Source organism: Phocoena sinus, chromosome 6 (genome assembly GCF_008692025.1).
Source record: "Phocoena sinus isolate mPhoSin1 chromosome 6, mPhoSin1.pri, whole genome shotgun sequence".
NCBI classification, from domain to species: Eukaryota; Metazoa; Chordata; class Mammalia; order Artiodactyla; family Phocoenidae; genus Phocoena; species Phocoena sinus.
Genome location: NC_045768.1, coordinates 23,000,832 through 23,018,588, shown reverse-complemented (window position 1 = coordinate 23,018,588; position 17,757 = coordinate 23,000,832). Strand labels below are relative to the sequence as shown.

Below are 17,757 nucleotides of genomic sequence, written 5' to 3'. Positions count from 1 at the left end.
AAATAATTCTTTGTATAAGAAGGTCTCCAGTCTTGTATGGGACTTACTTATACTAAAAAGTTATTTGTCATTTATCTAAAATTTGAATCTAAACGGGTGTCCTGTATTTCATCTGGCAACCCGAGGTGACGGGGGGAATCCTGTGTTCAGACGCTTCACGGGCAGAGATTCTCAAGTCCTTTGGCTTGTCCCCCTCTCTTCTTACAGAGCCTTCTCTTTCAACCCAATTTGTGAAACCCTAGGAAGTTGGCCATGCAGTGGTCGTAAGAAGTAGGAAAGTAGGTCTTGGAGACGGCAAGAGTGGAAATGAATTAAGGTACTCTCAATTGTGCTTGTTGTTCCTCTGTATCTGATGTGGGAGCCTCAGGTTCTATCTATGGTACTGCCCCCTTTTCTGTTGGCCTGATGAGGCTCTTTGGGATGTCATTTTAGCAAACTCCCACTTTCTGTGGCATGCTGTCTATTCAAAGTGAAGGCTGGGGATGTATACATTGGCTAACTACTCTTGTCACAGGATACTGGTGTGGTCCTTGGAGCCCTACAATCAAAGTCGACATCAAAGCCGCACATTGACCATCCCCAAACCCTCCCTGGACCCTGTTTTGGCTGCTTGAAATCTGAGGTTTAAGGTAACCTGTCCATTTCTTTCCCAGGCAGGCCTTTCCTTTGCTTGTTCATAGAAGAAACACAAAGGGCATAGTTTATGATGATGTGGTCAACTGAACTTAGTAGTTCTGACTTCAAACCTCCTGTAATTTTTTCTCTTTCTGTGGTCTATGGTCTATGAAATCAAAAGAAACAAAGAATCTAGTAGTCTATTAGAGTTTAAGTTGAGGATGTCGAGCAAGACAATCAATAAACAACGTGAATTGGCAGTCTGCATACCTCTGCAGGAGCTCTCAGAACCGGACCACAAACCATCGGGCAGACACAAGAAGATGCTGCTTCCCACGAGGTCGAACCCGGGGTGACATCGGACCCCACAGGCTGCATTGAAGTGGCTGTTGCAAGTGTTCTGGATAAAGTAACCATTTTCAGGAGGCTTCAGGGCAGGGCAGCGGACAACTAACATTTACAGGGAGAAGAGTAAAAAGCAAAGTGAGTCTCTGTCCATAAAGCATCCTCCCCCCGCTTTTTCTTTTCCGGTCAAGAGGACATTGTATACACAGAGCTAAATTATCAACAGCATTCCCATTTACTGCACATGAATTCCTAAGTGCACATTTGGAAGAAGAACACTTATGGCTCATGCTTACTAGGTATTTGCTTCCAGTTAAGTTTAAAAACAGACTAAATATTATGGTTTAAGCTTAGAAATTTTAAAATCTTGATATCTATGTGGATATGAAATTTTCTAGTTCTTGACCCTCATGTCATTAGCGATTTTCCTTCTCAGTTAGAGTGGCATAAAATAAAGAACAAATAAGTCCAGCAAAGCATGTCTGCCACAAATCCCAAGAGCCACAGCTTTGGCTAATTAAATACTTTTAATTTTTGATATGAATAATATCAAAGTACTTTACTTATAAAAGTATTTTCTTTAAATGGATTTAACCATCACCAGAGCCCAAACTAGCTCATTTGTTATTCAAATTTGCTGTTAAATTTGTGACTTCTCTCTCTTAGATTCATTTTAGATCTTTTCCGAAACTAAATCTGTTTTCATAGTCACATTGCTTGTGGAGTCTCAGGTCTCCTTTCTCTGGAGCAAGATGTGGATATGTTCAGTGATAAGGAATGCTAGATAATAAAAACAAAGAATTCCCCCCAAATAAGATTAGAGGAAGGAATATTAAAGACCATGCCCAATTAATTGGATGAAAACACCAGCATTACTTCCCTAAAAGAGATCAGCTTTTATATTTCCTATCTGCCAGTGGTGGGATCCGTACCTCTGCAGCTCTGGCCAGATGCCCGGTACCCCTCCTTGCAGACACAGTCTTCAGGGGAAGTACTTCCAGGTGGAGAAGTGTGATTTTCATCAGGACACGGAAGGCACGTGCTGATTCCTCCTGGTGAACCTTCTGGTTTGTATGTCCCGGATGGGCAAGCTGTGGGTAAGCCAGGGAAGCCCATTTCGTGCGGGGTACATCAATGGACAGTTAACAACATTTTGGAAACTGATTAGGGGGGAAAAGTCCCAAACAATAGCTTTTCATAGAAATAACTGTATAATTCAAGCACGGAGAGAAACCAAGATTTTTTTAAAAGAGTGATAGAGTTGGCTATTTGCAGGTAATGAAGTGGCCTCTTTGATGTCCCACAATTAGTTACAATCACAACACATCATGGCATGATATGGCTGGGCTTATTTGTGGGAAAATTCAAAACAGCAATGTACGTAAATGGACTAAAAGGAATCAATGATACTCAACGCGTAAAAACATCGTGCTAAAGACAGTATACCCCATATTCCATCAACCCCCCCCCCAACCTGTGCAGCTGCACCTCCCCCGTTGTGTCCCCCAACACTCACTCCCAGCAGAACAGAATAGTTGTAGATATGCAAAAAGCACTGGGCCCCTTGTTTCGGTTCAAAGCACTGGACAAAGGGTGAGGAGAAAGTAAAGGGCTTGAGGGAAATGATCCTACTGATGGGAAATAAGTCTTTTGAAGAAAAAAGAATCACAGACCCTGCTTTTCCCAGGCTCAAGAAAAAAAAAAAAAAAAAAAATTTGAAAAGCAGGACCTGATCTTGCTTCGTATCTTCCCTCTGCACTGACAATGCGGCTTTGAATCTGTACTTACTCTCCCTGGTGTTACACATCTGTAAAGTAACTCTCAATTAAGAATTCAACAACAGAGAAACTGTGGAATAAAGAGACTTGCGATACTTAATAAAGCCAGATAAATGTAGTGTAGTCAAGTATGCATTACATTATTTAAAAACATAGTAGCAACCAAGGAATGTGCACTTATGTGGTGATACTTGATATAAATTATCTCCTTTAATCCTCACAGTATTAATAATTACTAATATTTTTATTAATAAGTACATTACTTTTATTAGTATTGTGTCTATTTTAAAGAGAGAATGGAGGCTTAGAGTAATTCGATGATTTGACTAAAGTTACTCAGTTAACAGGTGATAGTGCTAGGAGAAGTTTTTAGCATTTAACGTTGGTTTATTACATTTTTATGCTGAAATTCAAAATCACATTTATCTTGTTTGTAATTAGTAAGTCAAATATTTTTAAATGGTAGTACACTCCTTTCTTCTTCCTATTGTCATTTGTTGAAGGCCTGTTTCCGGGTAGACAAGCTCTGGCTTATTTATCTTTTTTTTTTTTTTTTTTTTTGTGGTACGCGGGCCTCTCACTGTCGCAGCCTCTCCCGTTGCGGAGCACAGGCCCCGGACGCGCAGGCCCAGCGGCCATGCCCCACAGGCCCAGCCACTCCGCGGCATGCGGGATCCTCCCGGACTGGGGCACGAACCCGTGTCCCCTGCATCGGCAGGCGGACTCCCAACCACTGCGCCACCAGGGAAGCCCTGTTTATCTTTTTTAAAGACTTTTTTTTAGGTTTACAACAAAATTGAGATGAAGATTAGAGCTAGAATTTTAAAGCAGGCATTTACATAGCTTTCACTATGTCCCAGGGACTATTCTACATATTTTATAAATACTATCTATTTATCCATTTAAGAACTTATGAAGTAACAAATATTATTAATCTCATTTTACAGATGAGAAAACTAAGGCACTAAGAGGTTAACTAACTTGCCAAAGTTACACAGTAAGTGACAAAGCTGGGGTTTGAACCAAGAGAATTGGGATCCAGACACCATGTTCTTTACTACTACATGTTCTATGTCTCAAACCCAGGTCTCCTGGATGCAAAAGTCCTTGTTTTAACAACTAAAATATGCTAAAAACAGAAGAAATCATTATTGAGAGAGAAGACTCGTAATATAATGTAATTTTTAGAAAAAAATCATGCTTCTAACATTCTTGATTATATTTAAAAACAGAAGAGAACATTTCCCCATGTATATAGTAGAAAATTCCAGAATTGATACAGCTGTAGCTATTTAAGAATGAGAGAAACATGTGTAGGAAAGTTATAATGATGTGTGACTTACGAAAAATACTTCAGCAGAAAAAAAGGGAACATTACTTCAAAGCATCATAGCATTAAATACTGAATTATTATTGAATTATTCATATTTCTGAATATTCCTTTTTATAAAAAGTTCAGTAAATATTGGCACAGATCTTCAAGAAGATGCAAGACAACACTGTATCCTTTGAACAGAAGGCAGCAGCTATAGGAGAAAATGATTAAGATAAACATACAAACGGAGAAGAAAACGTAAACTGTAACAGCAAGATTAAAGCTGTTGTTGGAGGCAATAAAAAGAAGCCAGAAAAATTCCAGAACAACACAAGTAAAAGCTGTGATATTAATACAAGAAAATACTCCTTACTTGAAGTTTCAGGGCAATAAAAACTCATCAAGTTCCTGGCAAAATTAATAAAAAGTGATTAACGCCCAAAACAAAGGAAAAGTATGACAAGTGTTTAGGAAAGAAAAACAAAATAAATGGGAAAATCAAACTGACATTTCATTTCTCCTGTACAAAAACAAATGCCATGAAAAAAGAATGAAATAAGATATACAGCTATGTGGAAAAAATAAACAAAATGGATAAACGTTTAGCAAGACTCATCAAGAAAAAAAAAGGAGAGGGCTCAAATCAATAAAATTAGGAATGAAAAAGGAGAAGTTACAATGGACAACACAGAAATACAAAGGATCATAAGAAACTACTACAAGCAACTGTATGCCAATAAAATGGACAACCTAGAAGAAATGGACAAATTCTTAGAAACGTACAGTCTCCCAAGACTGAACCAGGAAGCAACAGAAAACATGAACAGACCAACCACAAGTACTGAAATTGAAACTGTGATTAAAAAACTCCCAACAAGCAAAAGTCTAGGACCAGATGGTTTCACAGGTGAATTCTATCAAACATTTAGAGAAGAGTTAACACCTCTCCTTCCGAAACTATTCCAAAAAATTGCAGAGGAAGGAGCACTCCTGAACTCATTCTATGAGGCCATCATCACCCTGATACCAAAACTAGACAAAGATACCACAAAAAAAGAAAATTATAGGTCGATATCACTGATGAACATAGATGCCAAAATCCTCAATGAAATACCAGCAATCCAAATCCAACAATACATTAAAAGGATCATACACCATGAGCGAGTGGGATTTATCCCAAGGATGCAAGGATTTTTTGATATCTGCAAATCAAACAATGTGCTATACCACATCAATAAACTGAAGAATAAAAACCATATGATCATCTCAATAGATGCAGAAAAAGCTTTTGACAAAATTCAACAGCAATTTATGATAAAAAAACTCTCCAGAAAATGGGCACAGAGAGAACATACCTCAACATAATAAAGGCCATATATGACAAACCTACAGCTAACATCATACTCAGTGGTGAAAAGCTGAAAGCATTTCCTCTAAGATCAGGAACAAGACAAGGATGTCCACTCTCACCACTTTTATTCGACATAGTTTTGGAAGTCCTAGCCACAGCAATCAGAGAAGAAAAAGAAATAAAAGGAATCCAAATTGGAAAAGAAGACATAAAACTGTCACTGTTTGCAGATGACATGATACTATACATAGAAAATCCTAAAAATGCTACCAGAAAATTACTAGAGCTCATCAATGAATTTGGTAAAGTTGCAGGATACAAAATTAATATATAGAAATCTGTTGCATTTCTATACACTAACAACAAAAGATCAGAAAGAGAAATTTTTTAAAAATCCTATTTACCATTGCATCAAAAAGAATAAAATACCTAGGATAAACCTACCTAAGGAGACAAAAGGCCTGTACTCTGAAAGCTATACTATGCTGATGAAAGAAACTGCAGACGACACAAACAGATGGAAACATATACCATGTTCTTGGATTGGAAGAATCAATATTGTTAAAATGACTATACTACCCAAGGCAATCTACAGATTCAACGCAATCCCTATCAAATTACCAATGGCATTTTTCACAGAACTAGATCAAAAAATCTTAAATTTTGTATAGAGACACAAAAGACCCCAAATAGCCAAAGCAATCTTGACAAAGAAAAACAGAGCTGGAGGAATCAGGCTCCCTGACTTCAGATTATACTACAAAGCCACAATCATCAAAATAGCATGGTACTGGCACAAAAACAGAAACATAGACCAATGGAACAGGACAGAAAGCCAGAAATAAATCCACGCACCCATGGTCATTTAATCTACGACAAAGGAGGCAAGACTACAATGGAGAAAAGACAGTCTCTTCAATAAACGGTGCTGGGAAAACTAAACAGCTACATGTAAAAAAACAAAACTAGAATATTCTTTAACACTGTACATAAAAATAAACTCAAAAGGCCTAAATGTAAGATCAGATAGTATAAAACTCTTAGAGAAAAACATAGGCAGAACACTATTTGACATAAATCACAGCAATATCTTTTTCGATCTGTCTCCCAGAGTAATGGAAGTAAAAACAAAAATAAACAAATGGGACCAAATTAAACTTGAAAGCTTTTGCACAGCAAAGGAAACCACAACAAAATAAAGACAACCCAAAGAATGGGAGAAAATATTCGCAAATGATGTGACTGACAAGGGATTAGTCTCCAAAATTTACAAACAGCTCAAGTGGCTCAATATCCAAAAAAACAAACAACCCAATCAAAAAATGGGCAGAAGAACTAAATAGACATTTCTCCTAAGAAAACATATAGATGGCTAAGAGGGACAAGAAAAGATGCTCAACATCACTAATTATTAGAGAAATGCAAATCAAAACTACAATGAGATTACCTCACACCAGTCAGAATGGCCATCATCAAATGGACAGTAAATGCTGGAGAGGGTGTGGAGAAAAGGGAACCCCCCTACACTGTTGGTGGGAATATAAACTGGTACAGCCGCTATGGAAACCAGTACGGCGGTTTCTTAAAAAACTAAAAATAGAGTTACCATATGATCCAGCAATCCCACTCCTGGGTGTTTATCTGGAGAAAAACATGGTTCGAAAGGATACGTGCACCCCAGTGTTCATTGCAGCACGGCTTACAATAGCCAAGACATGGATGCAACCTAAATGTCCATCGACAGATGAATGGATAAAGAAGACGTGGTACATATGTACAATGGAATATTACTCAGCCATTAAAAAGAATGAAATAATGCCATTTATAGCAACATGGATGGACCTGGAGATTATCATACTAAGTGAAATAAGTCAGACAGAGAAAGACAAATATCATATGATATCACTTATATGCAGAATCTAAAAAAATGATACAAATGAACTTATTTACATAACAGACTCACAGACTTAGAGAATGAACTTATGGTTACCATGGGGGAAAGGTAGGGGGAAGGGATAGACTGGGAGTTTGGGACTGACATGTACACACTGCTATATTTAAAATAGATAACCAACAAGGACCTACCATAAAAAAAAAAAAAGTTTAAAAATTTTTAAAAAAGAAAAACAGAACAAGAAGATAAATAGCAGAAAGAATTTATAACAAAATGTCATTAACTAAGGTAATGGAAGTAAAACTAAATATATCAGTTATCATCAATAATAGTAATGGGTTAATTTAACCCTGCTGATAAGATATAAACTTAAAAACAAGCCAGAGATACAGGTTAAAAATAGTTGGATGTTAAAATATATGTTAAATATTTCAAAAAATTTTCAGGAAGCAAACAAATTAGTACCTTAAAGAGAAATAAAAGCTTAACACATAAAGAGCTTTTTCCAATATATGAAAAAGATAGGAATACTTCAATAGAAAAGTTGACAAAGAACAAAAGCTGGAAATTTACTAAAGAAGAAATGAAAATGATCTATAATAGTAGGATACACTGTCTAACCTCACTTATAATGAAAAATGCAAATTGATGACTACTTCTTAATTTGGAAAAATTTTTAATGGATGTTAGTACCCATTGCTGGCAGACATGTGGGCAAACAGGCTCTCTCCAACTCTGTAGGGCAACCTGAGGGTAGACACCAAAAGCCTCAAGTGGAGCTTTCCCTTTGATATAGCATTTCATTTCTAATAATTTGTCCAAGTGAAAGTAAACATTTTTTACCTACACATATAAGTATGTATAATTATTGTCTGTCATTACACAGCACTGGAAACCAAGACAAATGTCGAAAGATGGGGGGTTTGTTAAATTCTTATGACAAATCCATCAAATGGTATTAGCCATAAAAACAGAATTCTTGACATGGAAGGTCAAGCAAATTGTGTAGTTGAGTGTAAAAAAACGCATGTTTCAAACACCATATGTATTGTATGATCTTCTGGCTAATGAATGCATAAAATTCTATAATGTTATGAATACATGGCATATAATCATGGTAGAATTATGAGCCTTCCCAGTTTGTTTATTTTTGCTGAGTTACATTTTCTTGTTTTGTTATACTGAATAGGTATTGTGCAAAAACATTAAAAGTAAATAAAAATTATACATAAGAGAAAGTCATTGTCTCAAATGCTGTAGTTCATTTCACAGTTATTGGTTCTCTGACCTCAGAGATCACTTTGATTCCTACTTCTCTCTCTGCATCACTCCTATCTTAGACAGGAACTCATTACCTCTCTTCCAGGTTTTTACAAAGTCCTTTCACTGGTTCCCTCAACCTTCATCTCTACTCTTTAATCCAGATGCCTGAACATCTTTCTAAAATATAAATGTGATCAAAGCATTTTCTGTCAAAAACTGCACCAACAGGATGAGGCCCTCTCTCTTTACTCTGATCTACTGGGCTGGCCAAAAAGTTCTTTTGGGTTTTTCTGTAACTCTTTGATCCATCTACAACTTTCCCCTGTCTGCTACAATGAACCAGTGAACTCCGTATCCTGATCAGAAACTGCTCCAGAATCAAGCAGAGACTAGTTTTGCAGCACACCTCCCCGACCTCAGTCTACTGGACTTGGGAACTTGACCAATTTACTTAATTTTTCTGAGACTTTGTTTCTTTGCGTGTAATATTAGTAGTACTTGCCTTATAAATTTGTTGTTAGGATTAATTGAAATAATGTGAGTAAAGCAACAATGCCGGGCATGTAGTTGGCATTCAGTAAATGTTAGAATAATGTCCCCAACTCTTAATTCTCTCAACTATAAAAGAGACAGTTATACTTTTTTTTATGGCTTGCTGTGCCCAGTAGATGCTCTGGTGCTTGGTAAACATTATCTCCCTCTCTTTCCCTTTCCTATCTTCCACTTAGCTTCTGCCTTGGCATATGCTTTCCTTTCTCTAAATGAACCTCCAGTATCCTTCAAGACTAACTTGTTCTTCAAAGCTTCTCTAACTTTTTCAGACAGATATTGTTACCTTCATTTCTGTGCCTCAGAGCACATTACCCCCACCTCCGTTCTGGCACATATCACACTGTGGGTAACATACGCACTTGTCTCTTTCTCTCCATGGGGAACACACTCTTGTAAGTTCAGGGAGTCTTCCAGTCATCTGACCCAGCCATTGCCCATCCCATTGCCCTAACCAGCAGTCACTCAGTCAAAGGAGGGCAGGAGAAAACAAGCTCTATTGGAAGTGGAGGATGGGTTAGTGTGGAGGAAGGACCAAAGTCAGAGGGAGTAACAACAGGGCGGAGTGAAAGGACGTTAGACTAGGAGCCAAGACAACTGAGTTGCTATCCTGGCTGCTCCACTAACAAGCTACGGGGTCACTGGCAAGTGATTTTTTAAGAAGTTTTCCTACAAAATACAGAGGTTACATTTAATGATGGCTATGACCTTTCCAATGCTAACATTTGATGATTCTACAAATAGAATAATACTGAAAAGTTAAATAAACTTTTCATATGAACAGTGAGATTTTATCTACAGATTTTATAATTTATTTAAAAAATAATATTACATAAAAAGGAGCTAATCTTACACCATTACTCTCCAAAACCTTTTGAGTAATCAAGAATTTACAACACTGGAGAACAGTGCTTTGGATAAAAATATCCAAAAATACGTTTGGAAATGTATTGTGAAATTCATAATGGTAATGGAAAACAGATTTTAGGAAAACTATTTAAAGGCATTGCACAACTCTAGTGGGAGAGGTGTAATCAACTTCTTTGATTCCCAAGGGGGGAAATTCCCCATCTAAAACCAAGCAAAAGTTGAAAAGATGAAATTAACCGTGGTTTGAAAAAGTTCCACAAGTGATGGTAAAGGGCTAGGGTACAATTTTTTTCTTTATCATATGAAATGATTCCCTTCCTGGAAATGTACCAAATAATCTTTCTTAATTGCTCTTCTTGTTGTTGTTAAAATAAGCACTTTCTCTTTTCAGAAACATCTTAGCAGTTATCAGCTACTATTATTGGAACTGTGATTCCTGAAATTATCATGTGCTAACATTAGATTTTTCTTCAACTGTCAACACAATTTTTTGACTCAAGTAAATAAAAATATCAACCAGTTTGGAATCTGCAGAATATAAAGAACTCTCTGTTCTCTAAATATCAATCCTTTAGATGACTATTTTAGTTAATAATATTTATTATACAGTAACTTATACTTTACAAAATTCCTTCTTATACATAATCTAAGATTAATGTTTTAAAAATCTCTATAAATACTAAGAGCCTCTGTTCTTTGCACAATTCACCTTTAAAGGTTAATGAAACTCTTTAAAGAATATAGTTTTAGGGAAGTTGCATCAGCTGCATTCAGGCTGTGAAGTACACAACTCCAAGTGTGCCCATTCATGTAGATGATAATGGGACCCAGGAGTTGTGCAAATCAAAAGCCCTCGTTGCTGCTGTATCCAGGTAGGACATCAAGCAAGTTATCTGGGCCCCCCCCCCAAAAAAAGGCTCTTCATTATTACAATATCATGCTTCTTCTCAACTTTATGGATTCATTCTGAATAAGGAATCTGTTCCTACAAACAGTTGTGTCGGGATTTTGAGCACAGGGGTCCACTGCACTAGAAAAGAACCAGCTTTCCCCGAGGCTAAGTCAATCCTTGTCACAAGTACAGGACAAGGACCTAGGTATACATATGAGGGACTTTCTTTTTAGTAGACAGCCAAGATCCTTTCTATTTTCAAGGAATTAGAAGAGGAGACTTTTTTAACTGACCTGGATTCTGCACATCTGAATCTGTGTAAAATGACTTAGCATCCTGCCAACCTCCCTGTGATTGGTTAGCTCATCTGGCTGGAATACTATTTGGGCAAAAATGTGAATGTAGGCAACTGTGTGGTGCCAGAGCAGCAAATGGCACCCAAGCTGCAGGACACCATGTTACAAACGTAAACATCTGCTCCAACTAGAAAGGAAATTACTGATGGATTAGGACGAGTCTATCAAAAATGAAAAGACAAAACTCTCAAAAGACTGTGTCCAAAAGAAGATGCATCAGCGAAGTAAGCGTCATATGTTAAGAATATATGTGTACACACATACATACACATATAGACATAAATACATATATCACACATAAACACATATATTACACACAAATATAACCTGGCTGAGTATAGAACACTTAGGCAAAGTCTTTGTAGTTGAAAACTCTGTGTTCTCTCTTTTTTTTTTCTTTGGCTGTGCCACGCGGCTTGTGGGATCTTAGTTCCCCAACCAGGGATCAAACCCGGGCCCCTGGACCACCAGGGAATTCCCTGAAAACTCTTAATTGTCTTAAGATGTTTACTGTCTGGGTGAGAAATGTGAGATCATCCTGAGTTTTGCAATTAAAACTTCACGGGCAAGCACTTTTAGGAAAGGCCTCTGGAGATTTTAGAATTATCTTCAACTTATTTATTCCTTCTAAAATAGCTAATAGCTAAGAATTGTATAAAGAAGAAAATAAAATTTACCATAAGCTTGACTACTCTGGTTTAACTATTCTTTTCATGTTTAATATTTAGGTTGATTCCAATGTTTTACAATTAAAAACAACGTTCCTATAATCATCTTTTTCCCTTATATCATTCACCCATTAACATTTTTTTTCCTTAGGCAAAATAATATTAACTTTTCATTAGTCTACTGTCAAGTTATTGTATATTCCCATTATCAGGAATGAAAGTACATATCTTACTGTACTCTCATGAGTTTTTTAAATTACCAATTAATCATTATTTAAATGTGAAGTCCCATGAATTCCAATGCAACAGGTTTTCAACTTGAATCTAGGGTGAATCTATCTCTGAGATTCAGACGTGTGTAGGCCCAACAGAAGTCTATTTTCTTACGGAACTTGAGAACCTTCTGGGAGAAAACTCTATCCCTGGTAGGGGTAATATTTAAAATGTTACCAGAGGGACTTCCCTGGTGGTCCAGTGATAAAGAATCAGCCTTATAATGCAGGGGTCACGGGTTCGATCCCTGGTCAGGGAACTAAGATCCCACATGCCGCGGGGCAACTAAGCCTGTGTGCCACAACTACTGAGCTCGCGTGCCTCAACTAGAGAGCCTGCATGCCACAAAGTACAGAGCCCTGGAGCCTGCGTGCCACAACTAGAGAGAGAAAACCCACAGGCCACGACTAGAGAGAAGCCTGTGCGCTGCAACCAAGAGCCTGCACGCTGCAACAAAAGATCCTGCATGCCTCAATGAAGATCCCGCGTGCCGCAACTAAGACCCGACACAGCCAAAGGTAAATAAAAATAAATAAAGAGTACTAAAAATAAGTAAATAAATAAAATGTTGCCATAATGGCATGATCACTGATCCATAAGAGCAGACATGAGCTGTAGCATCAAGCAGAGTTCTGCATGCCCACTAATCTGCCAGATGTTACCTCTGTAGGTGCTGGATTGTGGGATAGACCAGTGAGGCTGGAGAGAGGGTGAGATCAGTAAGGGGACATTTAGGGACTTGGGGGCAGCAGCTATTTACCAACCAATACATTTGTATTTCAAAAATTTAACAACTTTTACAACTGTACTGATGCATATCTGATGACTTAGCCTGGCCTAAGGAACAAGAGAAACGGCACACGCTGGATCTGGTAACACTTGACTTTAGCAGTCAGAAAGGAGAAAGATTCTGAGTATAGTTTGGTGTTTGTTGTCAAATTTGTTTCCCTTTGGGTCATATAAAGAGTGGTAAGTTTTGAGTAAGGTCTCAGGCCATGGTTGCCTTTGATATTTTTCTTTCCTCATCTCTTCTACCTCAGTTCAATAAGACTTTAAGGTCTTTGAGGGCTCAGAAATAGGGATAATATCAGTTTCTATGCCCATTGGTTGCTGTGCTAATTTAGGACCTTATTATTTTATGACTTGATCGATCTGTAACCTCTATACATACATCTCTTGTTCTAGGTTACTTCAGACTCCGTGATTTCTGCCACAGATGCTGAATTAATATTCCTGTAACATGCCTTTCATCATGCCACTTTCCTGCTCAAAAATCTTCAATGGCTTACAGTTGCCAATTGACCAAAGGCCATCTCCATCGCCTGGAATTCAAGTCCCAGTACAATCTAGTACACTGCTCCTTACCATTCTTCCCATGAATCCCACTTTTTCCCATAGATTTACGCTACTTACCCACCCATACAAGCTAACTTCAGTCCCCATCACAAGCCTGTACTTTTCGTTGTCCACAACAGTACCCCTATTTCTAACTGTCCTCATTCTATCTTTCAAACCCAGTTCAAATCCCATCATCTCCATAACTAACAGTAAATATTTTTTGAACAGCCATAGCATTTTGCATATCACATATGTCACATCATTTTTATTTTTATTCAATCTCAGTTGCTTAGAACTGGATTAATCGTAATTCCTGGTTCATGGCACACATTCTGACTTGTTTGCAGCAATTATGGCTCTACTTCATATTAAGCTACTTTAAGGCAAGTACTGTGCAAGAATAATATCTTCTGAAGTACCTAAAAGATAATTCGATAAATATTTAAAGGAGTCAATGGACAGATTTAAATGATTTCCTTCTGTAGTTTCCATAAAACCTGATTCAGAGTGACCCATTCTGCCTGGCATTCATTCATTCTGATGATCTGTGTGGTCTCCTCTACTGCACCTTGAAATACTCCACTCATCTAGTCAATTTTCTCCTTCCATATTCCCATATTCAAATGTTTGGATTATTTTCTGAATAATCTGTGTGTAAATAAAATTGCAAGTATTTTACTTTGGCAATTACAATGCTTTCAACACGTTAAATTTCACCACCTCACCACCTTTCTCCCAGCTCATCCCTTAAAGGAGGGTGTGGTGCAAAGCATCAAGGGAGAATCCTCGGATGAGAATTCTACTAATTACTACGGGCTGTGACGCTGTCTGACCTTCTCTACTTGATGTAACCAATTGGAGAACTGTTTTTTCCATCACAATGCATGGGTGATCGAGTTTATAGCCAAGCAGCTGTAAAACTAAAATGTCATCACACTCTGTAGGGATGAAAAGCATATGACAGGTGATGGGATACTTGGGATAGACAGAAGGATAAGACAGAACTTTGCCTGTGGTCTTCAACAGAGGATTAAAAAGGGGCAAAGTACCATGCTACGTGACAACACATGAGAGAGATGTTATCCAGACTTGAGGCAGGGGTGGGGTGGTCAGGAAAGCTCTGTTGGTCAAAGTGATTTCAGAGGTGGGACCAAGACCAAGCACAGAAGTGAGGAGAGGGGTGTAGAAACAGGGTGATAGCATTCCGGACAGAGGGAACAACATGTGCAGACCCAGAGGCAAGAGAGGGCAATCCTGAAAATATAAGAGTTCACACTGGCTGGAGGACAGAGGGGTGAGGCTTAGAAAGGTGAGTGCCAGACCCATTGGGGCTGGATAGGTCACTTTCAAAAGCTAGGAGTTTATTCTTAAGACAATGAGAACAATGACAACATGTTAAGTTAGGGTGTGTGAAAAGATCACTTTGGATGCCTTTTGGAGAATGATTTTGAATGTGAATAACATTTCATACTCAAACACATGGAAAGATTCACTCACCCCCATCTACTTCTATACATAAGGATGATTTAAGAACTCTGAGCTATAGTTAATTAATGCTTTTTTTTTTTTTGCTTAATTGCTTTAATGTCTTTTTCTCCATAATTCTTGCTAAAAATGTTATCCTTTATTGATTGGCCATTAACCATTTTTTTCCATTGTCTTTTTGGTTTTCCAGAAATAAAAGTCACCATCAGGCATAAGATATGAGAAAAACTGACATCACCACTTCTACAAAGAGTGACCCTAAAGACATAACACATAAAGAACAATATCACTGTTGGACTGATACAACCATCATGGAAAAACCTGTCAACAGAGAAGAAATGATGCACACAAAAAGCAGAGGAACATTTTTCTGGGAAGATGGAGTAGATGTATTTTTCTTTAGTCCTTCTGCTGAAGTACAACTAAAACCCCCAGACGTTATATATAAAATAAACAAGAAATGACACTGATAAGAAGGCAGACCAACTAGGGACCTTGAGATTCAAAGAACAACATGGTAGTCAGTTCCTTGGGCTTCCTTTTTCATCACGTATCCTAGACATAGAGCTGAAGAAGCTGGCATCCCCCAAAACACCAATGGGGATGGACAAAAACCCCCAAAACAACAAAATACAGTTCTCTCAGCCGAAGGATGAAGAAAAGGGCAGCCTAGCAAGATGGAACACTTGTGGACAGTAAACAACTGACTCCTCTCTTCTAGCCAAACTCCACAGAAAAAGACCTGTGACCCAAGCCCAGCCATACCAGGCAGAGGCCAAGTGGAGAGCCTAGACTTCCACTCCTGCAAAGCTCTAGAAAAGCACTCCCACACCTCTGCCAGAGTTGGTATGGGAGAAGGCCAAGCAGAGAGATGGGTCTTTCATGCCAATGAAGAACACAGAGGTGAGGATGGTGTCTCTCTTCCATACTCACCCAGAAATACCAAGGGGTCCCTCCCCACCCCACTGGAGTGGTGTCTCAGGGTAGGTTCAGTGGAGAGTGAGGACTTGCACCACCACCAAGCAGTAAAGAGGTTCCTTCCTTGCAGTGTCAGTGGAGGCCACATGGGGAGCAATCATCAGGCATCCCTACCCCTTCCACCCAGGGTGGTGTCAGTGAAGGCTTAACAAAGGGCATGGACTTCCACCCACATGCAGCAGTAATGAGGATCCCCTCACCACACACATGCTTATCAGTGTCAATCAACAGAGCAAAATGAGGAACCTGGGTTTCTATGTTCACCTGGCAGTGCCCCTCAACCCTCTTCCTCTGCTGGAGGAATGTTTATCTAACACTCCTGAAATGACAACATTGTAGAAATGGAGGACAGATTAGAGGTTTCAAGAGGTTAAAGTAGGGGCAGCCAAGGGTAGGAGGGAAGTGTTTGTTGTTCTAAAAAAGCATGTTATAGAATCTCCTGGTGGTAGAGCTGTTCTATATCTTGTCTGTATCAATGTCAATATCCTGACTGTGATATTATACCCTAGTTTTGCAAAATGATACCATTGTGAAAAACTAGGAAAATGACATAGGGGATCTCTCTGTATTAGTTCTTAAAACTGCACGTGACAATATTATCTCAAAAGAAAACATGTAATAAAAATTTAAAAAGCAAAAGGCAGAGAAGCAAAATTTCAAGGTGTATCCAGAAACATGCAATGTAGAGAAACTGTATCTTGGAGCCTGGGGTATCCGCGTCACTACAGAGGTGCAGTTGGTTGGAGGTCAGGGATATTTCTTCATACCTAACCATTGCTTTATACGTGGAACAGAATATGATGAAGAGTATGCGTGAGTATTAGCAAGACCAGAGAGGGTATTCCTCCTGCAGAAATTCACAAACTGACCCTCTTATTCATATATCAGTTTCCTTGAAATTTTACGGTTCCTAATGAGGGTCACACATTTCTCTTTCAAATTAATCTTAGGAAACACATTTTTCCTTATTATTGTAAATGGGATTTCACCACATTTTTAAAACTTAGTGTTTCATTGATTTGAAGTCTTTATCTTGCTACCTTACAAGTCTATTAATTCTACTCATTTTCCACGGATTTCTTTGGATTTTCTAGGTTAACAATAACATCATATGAAAATAGTAAAACGGCTCTTTTTTGTTGTTTAACATATTAAATATTGATGGTGAAAAAGTGTAACCTTGCCCTATTAATCTTTATGGTTATATCTTTACATATTTCACGTTTCACATAAATGTTTATTTGATTACTTTTTTCTCATAACTTATTCTATAGTTCATGACTTATTTTAATACAACTGCTTCCATATTTTGACAAAATCTATACATTTCAAGGTTTTACGAAAAATTTCCCAACCACTAAGACTGTGCTGCATTTAGTGATAACGGTTTGTTTTATGTTCGTTAAATGATTGTTTAAATGGTAAAAACCCACAATATCCTGGAACGCTGCCTTGACTGTGATATGAATTAAAACACTGCCCCAAACCATCAATCATCGATACATGTAAATAGCTTTACACATACATACAAACACCTACATACATACACACACACACAAAATACCACGGTTTTAGAACAAAATTTGGAAAATAATCTCAGTAACTAGATAACATGAAAGAGATAAATGTGTGATTAGCCACTTCCTACTGTTGATCTCGGCCTTCCAGATGGCTGACTTTGATTCTAAGCCAGTGCTTCTAAGGGTCAGTAGACTTGTTCACCTTCATTTCTCTAAAAAAGGAATGGAAAATTCTCAGGAAGTTGGGAACCAAGCAGAGTTTCCATA

At 38.0% G+C, this 17,757-nt stretch overlaps 1 protein-coding gene across 1 annotated transcript in view; it reads right to left on the bottom strand.

Moving 5' to 3' along the window:
* SVEP1 (sushi, von Willebrand factor type A, EGF and pentraxin domain containing 1) overlaps positions 1-17,757 on the bottom strand; it is a 183,517-nt gene that overhangs the window by 118,118 nt on the left and 47,642 nt on the right. The window contains 2 exon segments of the mRNA XM_032636134.1: positions 886-1,065; positions 1,893-2,051. Of these exon segments, the coding sequence (XP_032492025.1) occupies positions 886-1,065; positions 1,893-2,051 (339 nt within the window).